Source organism: Falco cherrug, chromosome Z (genome assembly GCF_023634085.1).
Source record: "Falco cherrug isolate bFalChe1 chromosome Z, bFalChe1.pri, whole genome shotgun sequence".
NCBI classification, from domain to species: Eukaryota; Metazoa; Chordata; class Aves; order Falconiformes; family Falconidae; genus Falco; species Falco cherrug.
The window spans coordinates 64,975,371-64,987,953 of NC_073720.1; the positions used below are offsets into that span (position 1 = coordinate 64,975,371).

The 12,583-nt window shown below is 37.3% G+C and overlaps 1 protein-coding gene across 1 annotated transcript in view; it reads right to left on the reverse strand.

Annotated features, from left to right (window-relative positions):
- Window positions 1-12,583, reverse strand: part of PRDM6 (PR/SET domain 6) — a 79,094-nt gene that overhangs the window by 18,670 nt on the left and 47,841 nt on the right. Inside the window, exons 3-5 of the mRNA XM_005432987.3 lie at window positions 9,097-9,224; window positions 5,343-5,467; window positions 1,880-2,222 (exon numbers count right to left, since the gene is read on the reverse strand). Coding sequence (XP_005433044.2) covers window positions 1,880-2,222; window positions 5,343-5,467; window positions 9,097-9,224 — 596 coding nt within the window. The remainder of the gene's footprint in view (window positions 1-1,879; window positions 2,223-5,342; window positions 5,468-9,096; window positions 9,225-12,583) is intronic.

Here is a 12,583-nt window from a genome sequence, read left to right on the forward strand (position 1 = left end):
GGTCATTTGAAGCTAAAAATGCTCTACACTTCCTTGTTGAAGCTGTTCTGCGTGGACAAATTAGGTAAGCACAGGAGAGGCAAAACAGTAAGATGTCATGAATCAGTAACCTACTAATAATGAGGGTGCTCACTTCTAAGGGCAAAGACTTAAAATCAGGCAATATTTGACACAAGACACTTAAAAGAAAACAAATAAAAATAAATAAAAATTAATAAATCAAATCTCTCACTTCCAGGATGACAGACCTAATTGTAGAACAGACTTATTCTCATTTTCTCTCTCTGGCAAAATTAATATTTAACTATCCCTTAGAGTGCAGAACTGCTCCATTAGGGGAGACGCTTCCTGCATTAACTATTATCTGCACCTTGGTTCTTCGTAACGGAAGACAAAGGTTCAAGCAAAGGAAAGGATGAAATCTAGGCATCACACCTGGTTGGATGAATCACTGAAAAAATATGTGGGGGATCCTCTCAACATACTCTTCTAGAGCCCCTGATGCAACATTTCATGCTTTACAGTATGCTTAGGATGCTTCAATACTAGAAACATAAGTGCATGAAACTTGGGAGAGTTAACCTTTGGGGACCTAAATTCTACACTGTGGCACACAAATTGACACTTGTGTCCTACAGCCTCCTTAGCACAGTGTTTTGTTTCTGCTAAGGCCAGCATATAATTCAGAAAATGTTGAAAAGACTTGTTTGCATTTGCAATATTATCACCTCTCTAAATTCTATGAAGATTTGCATGGAATCTAGTTTGCCCCTAGCATGCTTGACAGGAAAACTGAATTTATGCTCCAGTATGTTCATACCCACAGAATCACACCAGCATATGTGTACAAGTAGATAACCACAGACACAGAGACAGACATGCATACAAACACATACACAGACTCATTGTTGACTGGTTTTTTGGTAGTGTTTTGGTTAAATGTAATTCACAATTAAATGCTGCTTTTAGAACAACCTTCCAGGGATTCAGCTATTCTGCTCAAACCTTCTTCACAGCTGAAGAAGAGACAAAACATGGGCAGCCTTTTTTATTGAATTAATTTGATTTTTGTCTTTTGTCCTGCCAGCTATCAAAATTGTCAAATAAACCAGCTTTGATTCATAAATAATGGTTCCATTATATTTACTGTGCCACTGGTCAGAGTACCTGAAATTTTAATTCACTTGTTCAGCTAAATTTCATCCTCAGTTCACGGCCATAAAATTCTGTATTGACAAACTTTCAAACCAACTTTGACTCTGAGGTATCTAGTCAACATTTTTCTTCTGTGTGGATATTAGTTTATTGAATAAGTGGCATCTGTTTTCCTCCACATCACTAGTGGAGTAGGTATTTCCTTTTGACAGCTTTGCACGATTTATGGGTTTGCATGCTCTGAAGAAAAATAGTACTAAGCAAAAAATTCCAATTCATTACCTCTTAGTACTTAATTAAGTTTATACACATTGCACACTATAGGTGAACCCTGAAATGACTGTGACAGCCACTGAGCAGCAAGTTAGATTATCTTTGGAAGACAGAGAGACTTTTAATTATCTTGACCTCATTTTTCCATCTATGATATTCATAAATTTTCCTTCTATTTTGTTGCCTCCATCAGATGTACCAAACCATTCTGAAAACAAGATTATATCCTTAGCTATTTCCTTTTATCTGCACATTTAGGCACCAAATGTTTTTACAAATAGTGAAGTCAAGCAATGGTTTTTATCAGCTTACTTCACACAGCTGCAGATGAATTATGTTGTACAGGCTCCTCCTAATAATGGTTTGGTTTTGGAAATGATAACAGCTTGATAAAAGAAGCAGTGGATCTGGCTATCAGTAGATACAGAAATAAAGAGAGCCTGGGTTTTACCTGTCAGGGTTCTGCGTACACACATGCATCTGTAAGAGGATCCGCTGGGTGAAAGTCTTAAAGCATTGCCCACATTTCCAAAGATGCCAGTCACTGAACTCAGAATTTAGTTGGCTTGTTGAAGTTGGGCTTGCAAGAACTCGTTGGTTTTTGACACTGATCTGGTTAAATCCTGACTCGATGGACCCAGACTTATCCAGGAGAGAAAAATTTCTGCTACACGGAGTCTGTGGAAATACTATGGATCGCTGTGGAGTGGCGGGGGATAGTTTGCTACTTTTATTAAATGGTTGTAGGGTGTCTTGTCTGGACATGGCCTCCATTACAGTCGAAGGGACATTCACTGGGAGAAAACAAGAAAAGTAAATAAGATCCTTTTTATGCCTTTTTAAAACTAATACAGTTTTGGGAGACATGAAAAAAATACCAACATCCATTTTCTTGACACTAGAATTAAGCAACTTTATTTTAACAATGCACAAAAAAATGGGCTTGAATGAGACAGTGATCTGAATGGATGATGCTGATTCTGACACTGAAATGAAAACTCATGCAAATGGGTGTCTGAGAGTGAAAGGACTCAGAGAAGCCTGACTGTGATATACATTTATTGCACAATGGGATTGTCATCTGAAAGAGAATGCTGCTGCATTTGTGATAACCTGACTCTGCATGTTGCAGTCAGCATGTCCAATTGCTACAGCACAGACAAGCATGAATTTTGAGAGCACGGGGGAAAAATTCTTGTTCAGACATTCCTTGAGATACAGCAAGGCTTAAATATCTGCTGCAGCAATAGTTCCCTAATCCTCTTAAAGGGCAGCCACTAAGTATATTATACTATTACATCTCACAAATAGTCACAGCCAATACAATACAAAGCCAGTGACTTTACCATGACTTGTATGATTAAGGTTAATAGCAGTTAGATCACCACAAGACAATGCAAAGTATAGGCAGAGATACCTTTGCATCAATTTCCCACCTAAAAAATAGGAACAAAAGTTGTTTCCAGACCCATAAATGTCTTACGATCATCAATTAACTATGGCTTATGAGGGACTCAGATATTTCAGCAACAAATGCAATACACTGTTCTCACAAAGAAGTGATTTAATGCTGAATTTGGATGTTGCACGACACGGACAGCAGGAGGCCAAACATATAGGAGAAAGCTGAACAGCTGCCTCACTCCTTGAATACCATCTAGATCATTCACTGAATGAGGCAAGGATCCTATGGAAAAATGGGCCAGGTGATAAAAGATTGTGCCACAATGCAAAATGAAGCATAATTTAGGCCGCCTGGGCCCAGTACCCTCTCATGCTTTCTAATTTTAGCACACTCAGCCTCATGAGATAATATTTAACAGAGATTTTTAAATTCAATATGTTGTATGCATATGTCTATGTCTACCTATGTTCACACATTTATTTACTGTCACAAAGTGTTAATATGTATATTTCCACATGTAGGTATATATAGCACCTGCTAAGCAGGTGATTAGAAATTGCAACTCTGTTTATGTAAGTCATGATGATAGACTTCTAAGAGCAAATAAGAGAATTAAATTTCAGTTGTAAGCTGGAATCATCCAACATTATTTAATATACAATAAAAATGTAATACAAACTAATGTTTTGTTAACACTTTATATAATGCCAGTTACTTCACAGAGTTATGTTCTAATATCTTCCATCAATCATAATGACTCCAATATTATAATATTACATGTTATTTAATTTATGTAAGTTGAGGTCCTTCCTAGGCTATTCTTTTCTGGAGTATGTGAGGCCCTGATTTCTAAGTAGAGTTACATCCATGGGGCGGTGTATTGCAAGTTTCCAGAGATAAAATACATCTTCGATGTCTGTTCAGTTCAAGGGGCAATTTATATACCTCCATTTTGCCCCAACATTCTCACACAAGAAGCAGATCACTTTGGGGTTTTGGTTTTTTTGGTAATTTTGGTATTCATAAAAGTCCACAGAAGCAATAAGATCATGATATTAAAGACCTAAGAATATAGGCAGAATTTGTACTGGGTGAGAATACCCCTGTGCAGAAGATAAGCAGAATGTCTACTCTGAGGGCTTAAGTGGCACTTAAGTCATATACCAGCCTGCAGCTGGCTCTGTGCTCAGAGATTAATTTCATTTACTCACATTAGTCTCTCTGTGGATGAAACTCTTGTTTCGCTCACAGCAAAATAACAACTGACAATATTTAGAGATTTTAGTCATGCTTTGCTTTTCAAATCAAGGTTTGTAAGCTTCATCTCATGAAAGAAAAAATAATATTTCTATATTGTACGCTGCAGTGTGAGTTTTATCAGCAAACATTACTGCCAGCAATTAAATTTCTTGTAAACTTTTCTCAAGCCCAACAGATTTGAAAACTCAAGATGAAAAAGGATGTTATTTTTGACAGTTTAATCCCTGCTATCTTGCTGTTTTATTGCTGCATGGTTCAGTATTTAAGTTGCTATGAGATATGCGTTCACCCTAGCATTGCTGTTTAAGTATCCAAGTACTTGACCAAAAAAATACATCTTATATGTAATTGATTAAGCATGGGTAGCCACAGGGTTACTTTAGACTAAAATCAGTCAGGCATCCATTATTGGTTTCGTCCACCATGTAGATACACATAGCTGTCAAAATAGAAGAGAGGTCTTTGATGCAAACTATAATCAAGTTCCACACACAGAGTGAAACTGAGAGGTGTGCTTGGATCACCCATTCCCATTACAGACAAAGGTATCCAGCACCAGATTGCACCAGGTTTGAGTTACGAGTTACCTGCTTAATTTTGTGATTATTCCTGGCAAACTAAATGTAAAATATTGAGAAGGGTAGAAGAATGGATGGAAATGGAATGGCCAGGTTGAAATGGAGGTTCATTGTCATTTCAGGCTACTTCCACTCAGTTTGTATTCAGAGAAGCTGGCTTTTACATTTTAACCACAAGGATGTCATCTCTACAATCAGTCAGCACAGCTTGTCTTGACATACTCAGTGGTAACAGAATGAAGAGTCACTAACAGAGGCCCCATGGACCTGTAGTGCATTACTGTTTTGGCAAGACAGTGTCTTGTGGTAGGTCTGATAACAATGGAGAGGCCAAGCAAATTGGTTAAGAATAGACTAGGAATGAATCACTTATGAGGAAGAGTGATTCTACACACTACCAGGCTATGTGGGGTTGCCATGGTGGGAAATCTGTTTTTTAATTGTGCGTACCTGCACACTTCCAAACATCTCCATTTATTTAGGTAATCTTATCATGATTTTGCGCAGCTTAATTGTATCACCTTCTGGGGTTTATTTAGTACACATTGAGCTTACCTTAAATATACAACCACTTCCATTTAATATGTCTTAAAATACTCTAGAAGTATAGCTGATTAGGTATGAAACAGGAATTCTGGCTTACACAAGTAGAGATGCAAGGGAGAACTTACAATTTTCATCTTGTGCAATGCACTGGAGGGGGATTCCAAAGAAAGAAGTGTAGCTGTCATTGTACCACACCAACAGCTCGGTGCCCCTGGGGATATCTATACAAGCCCGGTAGAATATATTTGACCTAATCAAGAGGAAAAGAAAAAAATGCCTAATTTAGGAACAGAGCATTCTCCTCTTATCATATACAGTATTACAGTAGAAATCCATTGTTTTGGAAGCATTTCTGCAGATAACTAAATGAATAACTTACTGATTATTTTAAAACCATATCTATCATTAGGGAAGGACTTTGTTCCTGTAGCATAGGGTAACAACTTACAGGCACTCTGTACCTAGCATATTTTAAATAACAAGATTTTTACAAGCACCAGAATTTTATGAAAAGACAGATATTTTCTTGCAATGCCCCTTTTAAAATTATTTCAGAAATGCTACATTTTGCCCACACAACACAAGCATCGCATCAGTGGTGCACACATTTCAGTAAATTCAGCCATTTAAACAGCTTTGCATTTGTCATCTAAATTAAAGTTAACATATTTTAGGGGTAAACAGACAACAGTTCTTTCACGTAAATAAGTTCTTTTAGCAAGAGGTTTCAAGCAGCATGACATGCCCTTTCATTACAGCAATACACCACTGAAAGAGAGATCTTGGACTGTTGAGTAAAACAGACTTTGGCTTAGGGAAATAAAAGAATGGGTTTAACCTGAACATACAACCATAGAATCTTCCCCTGTATGGAACATGATGGCAATGTTGATGATCCTTCAGTAAGTACAAATTAGTGTTACCATAAATGTGATATCACATTGCTCTGTGGGAAAAGACTGTGGATATTCCTAGAACACTGAACTGGGTGTTGGGAGGGCTAAGGAAAAATCCTAGAGTCTCCAGCATAAAAGCAAGAGCCTTATTCTGACCTTGCAGTGATGTAAATAGCTTCGGAGTGATACTTCTACAGTTAACAGATTTACATGGGGGCAAAAACAGTCTAAGATTAGAATCAGGCACAAGATAAAATAAAAATGTTATCAGTTCATAGTGGCTTTTCCCTTAGGCTTCACATGGAGCAGTAAAACACACTGCTGTGAGATGGATAGAAATTCAATATATACAAGAAGAACACTACACTCTTGCTGAAGGATTACATACCAAAATGATACAGTCAAAGCACCAAGAAACGGCCATTTTTTATAACAGCTTATGTAAGGCAGGAAAACATCCATAGACCAAAAAAAAAAAAAAAAACTGTTAGGCCTCAACCAGTTTTCTGAGTGAAGAATTGCTACAAACGTTTGCCTGAAGTTCAAGATAAAAGTGTTTAGGGCTGGTAGGCCTTAAATTTAGACTTTCTATAAAGAATTGGCTGTAGCGATGCAATTTGTTCCTTGTATAACACTGCAGACATAAGGAGAATCTTTTACCACATTTTTCATGGCAGTGAGATATGCACTTGTCAACATATTTTGTCACCGCAAAGTGGCTCTTGGCAACAGGATCATAAAGATCAATAAAAAAGTGCAGATTCTCAATATTTTACTAGCAGCTGCAAAAATTTCATTTATCTTGTTATTTTCCTCGCTTACTGCCACCCTGTCTCAGGAGGGCACTGCTAGCTAAGCAGAACGGTTTTCTTACCCTTCTATGAATATCTGACAAAAACTCTCCCCTCTGTGTTTCCCCCTCTCCTTTCCTCCTCCTTCTCCTCTTCTCCCTCTCTTTCTTCCCAGAGCTATGCATTTTGTTAATTCTTTCCACTGTTACATAAAAATGAAAACTGGAGCCACACTATAAATTACCTGCATCTCCTAACTTGAGAAAAATTGAGTCTACTTTGTACTTCACCCTTGTAACATTTCATCTCTCAGTTTGGCTTCCCTTAACATAAACACAGCAGCCCAGCAAATGAATGTGCTAAAACTAAATGACACACTTTGCCGCTGAGAGAGCAGAACTGTTTTTGAGCAATGGGTGGTCTGTGAGGCTTCGAGTAGGCAGGGAAAAAAAAGTGTAAGAGTACACCGTCCCTTACAAGCGTGCAGAGCTTCCAAAACTCGCAGAAATCTCTGCATGCTGAAGTACATCAAAGGGATTTTTCCCTTTTCGGATAATATTTCCTTTGCTGACATGTATTTAGTATTGTGGTTGGATGACTCATAAAGATAGCTTCATGGCGTCCCAACTCAGTTGAAGCAGAACACATGCCAACAAACATTATTGTCAGCCTCAAAATAAAAACAAAACGTTCAGCTAAGGGTCAATCAATCAAGAGCACTTTGAAGAAAATTCCATTTAGATATTACAAATCATAACAGAATGAATTTAAACCAGCTGACTTTCTGTGAGGAGGACGTCCATGTACAATAAAAATTAGGCTGGTTTTTCAGTGTCCAACTTTTCTATTTTCTTACACTTGGATGTAGTCACTGGTGATGGATGCCAGTTTTTTAAATTGTGTTTTTGTAGTTCATTTTATAAAGATCTGAAGTAATCGAAAACAGATCAACAGAGGGAACTCTAAGTAAAAACTCCATCATGAAAGGAGAGTTGTAAAATCCACTTAATATTGACAGATGTGTAATGACTTTCTCATGCTCACTTTTCATTTAGGTTTGTCATCTATATATATGTATGCATTTTTTTTCCTTATTTATATATATACATATGCGTGCACACACCACCACACTGAGAAATAGTTCACAAGATACCTACAAAAATACTTTTTCATCACAGCAATCTTTATTCATTATCCAGTGTGTTTATTTAAAATCCAATGGGATCTTAGCTATAGATATCAGATATTTAAGGGTATAATAAAAGATTTGTAATGTATAAATAGGATTGTTACTTTTTTAACTGCAGCATTCTTTAGTCAACTGGCCAGAGAATAAAAAAGCTGAAAATGCAATTGAACAATTTTACCATTGTTAAATTGGAACCCTATGGGATAATCAAACTTTATATATTTCATTTAGCTTGCTTTTGTATGTTTTATTTTTAATTTTAAAGGTACTTTAAATAAGTTTAAGATTCTTCCTAAAGAAAAGAAACTCCACTTTCTAAAGGAACTAGCAAAAATCAGGATTGCTCACTGTGAGTGGCAAGCCCGGGGCATTCTTTGATGTGCTTCCTACCACATTTAATAAGGCCAAGCAGTTGCTTCTGATTCTGAGGCAAAAGATTTGTTTATAGCTGAGATCATTTATTTATGTAATGCATCGTCTGGGTTTTCTGAATCTGTTTGCGAGTACAGAGTAAAATGCACCGTAATTTCTTTACATTTCTCTTCACATTTTGACCTTCTCTAGCCAGCGACATAAGAGGCACAAGCACAGCAATCTTGGCTAGCAGGTGCACTCAACATATAAGCTTTAGGTCTATACATACCTCATGACCAACTCTCAGAAAGGCTCTGTGTTCAAAACTCCTCTCTTGCCATTTTCCCCCTTCCTCTAGCACATGCGTCTTTATCAAGGGCAGAAGATTGCTCATACTAGCTTGCTTCTGATCAGACTGTTTGAAAAGGTGCAGAGGGCTCTATGCAGTGTGGTGGTCACACTGGTGACACAGCGCTGTACTTGGTCCCAGGAGCTCCGCTCTGCAGCTGTTGTCTTGCCCGAAATGAGCACACTCACAAAGCTCTGCTGCTTTCTTTGCCATCAAAGGCAATAGCACTGGTCACAGTTACAATCTGACTTTTCACTAAAAACATTTTCATTTTGTTGCATTAATGAAAAAATACTTTACCTGTACTGAACCACTGTTAAATTCTGTTCCCCACAGTGCCTTGCACATCGGATATACCTCATCCAGCTTGACTTGCTGGGTTCTCCACCATCAATAAAGTGCTGCAGTGTCCCATCTTGGTCATATATCTGGGGGAGATGTCACAAGGTCAAGTAGTTAGAACAAATCATCAGCAATCATTTTCACTACTTTGCTGGTGTCTCTCTGTGCCTTTTCTAGGAATTTATTGCCATGAGATTTGTCATTGCGTACTGATGCTCTTGGAAATCTACAGGCAACAGCAGAAAAGTATTTTGGGGGATGCAAGTTTATCATGTTTCTTTTTATCAAGCCAATCTTTTTGTATTAAACATATTTGTGGTGTCTCAAAGATGTGACCATGTTTCCCAAAGAATATTTAACCTACTTTGACAGGCTGGTCTTAAATAATGAACTGCCAAATAAACAAGAAAATCTGGATGTAAAGTCTGCATTGAAATAGCTGGAACATCTGAGCAAGAGGCAGTAGTAATCCCTAAACAAGTATCCCTCCCTTCACATCTCAGTTGCAGCAAAAGCATGTACTTCAGCAACCTCACATGATACATTAGGGAGTTGTAGGATTCATAATACCAAAACAAATGAGAATAGAAGGAAAAAGAGAGTTGAAGACGCCTTTAGAAGCTCCCTTGGGACATATAATTTTTTGAAGTAGTAAATGAGAAACTCATCCTGAGGGAATCATGGTTTTCCTAAACATGACATTCCTGTTAAGGACATGAGAGCCAGTTACAGTAATTTTTTAGAAAGACAGTATTATGTATCTATTCAGCACCGGATGCTCCCTCTGAAGTGGAAAAATAAAATTGCTCTGGAGGCTCTGAAATGAAAAGGTACATGTTTCATGCACACTTGTCCTTCTGACTGCTTACAAAAGTGTTACCTAGGAAGTGCTAATCCTAGTAGAAGCACACACTCTTGCAGTATTCTTACCTGTTACATCATTACTTCGTTAAACTTCAGAAATGCATCTGAACAATTAGGTGCTTATCTGAAGCAAACCTGATATTAAGATCTTTTGCACTCCACAGACACCATCTGCTTTAATAATCCTATGCCAAAAATGTTATTGCTTTTGAAATTCTATGAGCGTAAATTGATGTCTTCTTGAAAGTACTAATTCCGCTGATTAAAGAGGAAGCACAATTATTACATTCACTGAACATTTCTAGAGCAAGCAAATTAATGATCTTGTATTCCTACTTCAATATCAAGAGAATAATCTCAGAAATTATGTGACTATTTTCAATATTTCTGATTTATTAAAAGAGTGTTTCCTATGATGCATACAAAAACATACACAGGAATCAGAATCTCATTCTTTACCACATGAGTCTCAAATTCAGGAGCCAGCTTTCCTTTTGCTTTTGACCAAGAGGGACTGGGAGTAATCACGAGCAATGTATCCATTGCTAGAGCATGAGAGACAGGGAAATCAAGTGCCTACAGAGATCCTTATCACTTGTTCCTGAGTGCCTGTGACAAGGACCAGGTGGAACCTGGCCAGTCATTCCTGGGTTGATGAAGCAAGATGCTACCCCAGCATGCACTGAGCGGTGGAATAAGGTCAGAGAAATCAGGAGTACTCAGAGGCAAACAAATGCTCCAATACCAAGGATTTATTTTACTTTTTATATATGGTAGCTTGTTGATTATTAGCAAGGACCTATTCTTATGTAAACATGTTAATGTGTGTTGAATGTAAGACCATAATATGCTAAACAGTAAAAATTTGTAATGGAAATGGGAACGTTTTACAGGAAATCAGCCTACAAAAAGGAAGAGAAGGATAAATGAGTAACTGTGCTTGGCTGGGACCATTTTGGCCGTATCTATCCAAACAGTCTCAGCACAGTGTTTATTATCCATTCATTTACATGGTGCTTACTAGCATAATAATATGTGGCTTAACATGAGGCAAAAATGATTCCCTTCAAGAAAGAGCTGATAGCTTCCTAATCCCCAGGTGATATGAAAAAGGAAAGACAAAGATGACTGCTATAATCAGTACTGACAGTCATATCTGGATACACAGGGACTCTCTCATGATTTTGTGTATATGGACAGTCAAGAGCTTGCATGAGAAATTAAATGAAAATGCAGAACTGGACCTTTCTCAGGCCTTGGCCTGAAGTAGGAAGGACTGCTCTACAAGCAAGACTAAATATTTTCAAATGCTTTATTCTTGCAAGTACTGATGCATCACTGAAATTATGTTCTCCTTTCCTAGGGGAATATTTACTGACATTGCAAATAAACCTGCATAGTCAGAATCCATCTCACTGCATTCTTAGCCCTGTCCTTAAGGGAATGAAAACCTACCTGTAAGGAAGCAGAAATCCTAACCTTAGAAGGGAAACAGCAACACTGCATTGTATCTGTTTATTTGTCAAACTGCATAATGCAGGTTAAAATCTGGAAAAAAAATAACTGATATGGGTGTTGTTATTATTCATATTACCAGCGTGCACCAGTTATTGTTCATTTTACAATTGCCTAAATCTGGCAACCACTATATAATTGCCTGAAGAAACCATCATCAGGGAGCAAATCATGACCTGCCATTACAGAGGAAAAGCAAACCTGGAATGCAAGCTGTGAACCCAGACAATATAGCAAACTATATGAATATACATATTCGCCTGCATCTGTATGGCACATGCATATAGACTTAAATACTCTTAGCATCTATTACAAAAACTACTGCAGAATCTTATTATAAACTGATGTTACTGAAAATCTTTGACTACCTCACTAGATCACTACACCAATCTACACTGGCATAACTTTTAACACATTGCGAGAGCCTCATGGCAAAGCAAAATACTGTTTCTCCAACTCCCTACAGAGAATGCATGTATTTTTTTCTGTATCTCATTGATCTAAGTGGTGGAAACCAAATCAGTTATTTCATTTTTCTACTTTGATTACACTTGGAAATGTTATCTAAACTGCAAACTGTATCTTTTCCCTCTTCTGACCTAAAGTAATTGTTAATTGTTGGTTTTGCTGACTTTTAAGTGGGTGGGGTTTTTTTTGCTTTTGCTTTAAAAGTGTCAGAGCTTTAAGATTTCTTTCTTATAATCTGTTCCAGTTTTGAGGAATGCACCAGACTACTGGCAGAGACCAGTGTCTGATAAAAGAGGACTGCACTCACTTTCTGATTTGACAATTCTTGTGTTCCTCCTTAGCAGTTCCCATACAATTAATTAACTTCTTAATAGGTTCTTTACTATTTACAGGAAGTTTACTGGTATGTTAAATATCAAGAGACTCAGAATGTGAAGCATATTATTAAAATCTATGAATTTCATCCTTATACTTCAGAATACAACAGAAATAGCTTCAATTTCCAAGAAAGTAAGTCCAAAGTGTAACCAGCACAATTCAAGTCTTCTCTTTTCCATTTTGTATAGTCTTTCCTCACAAACACCAGTTTACTCAGTAA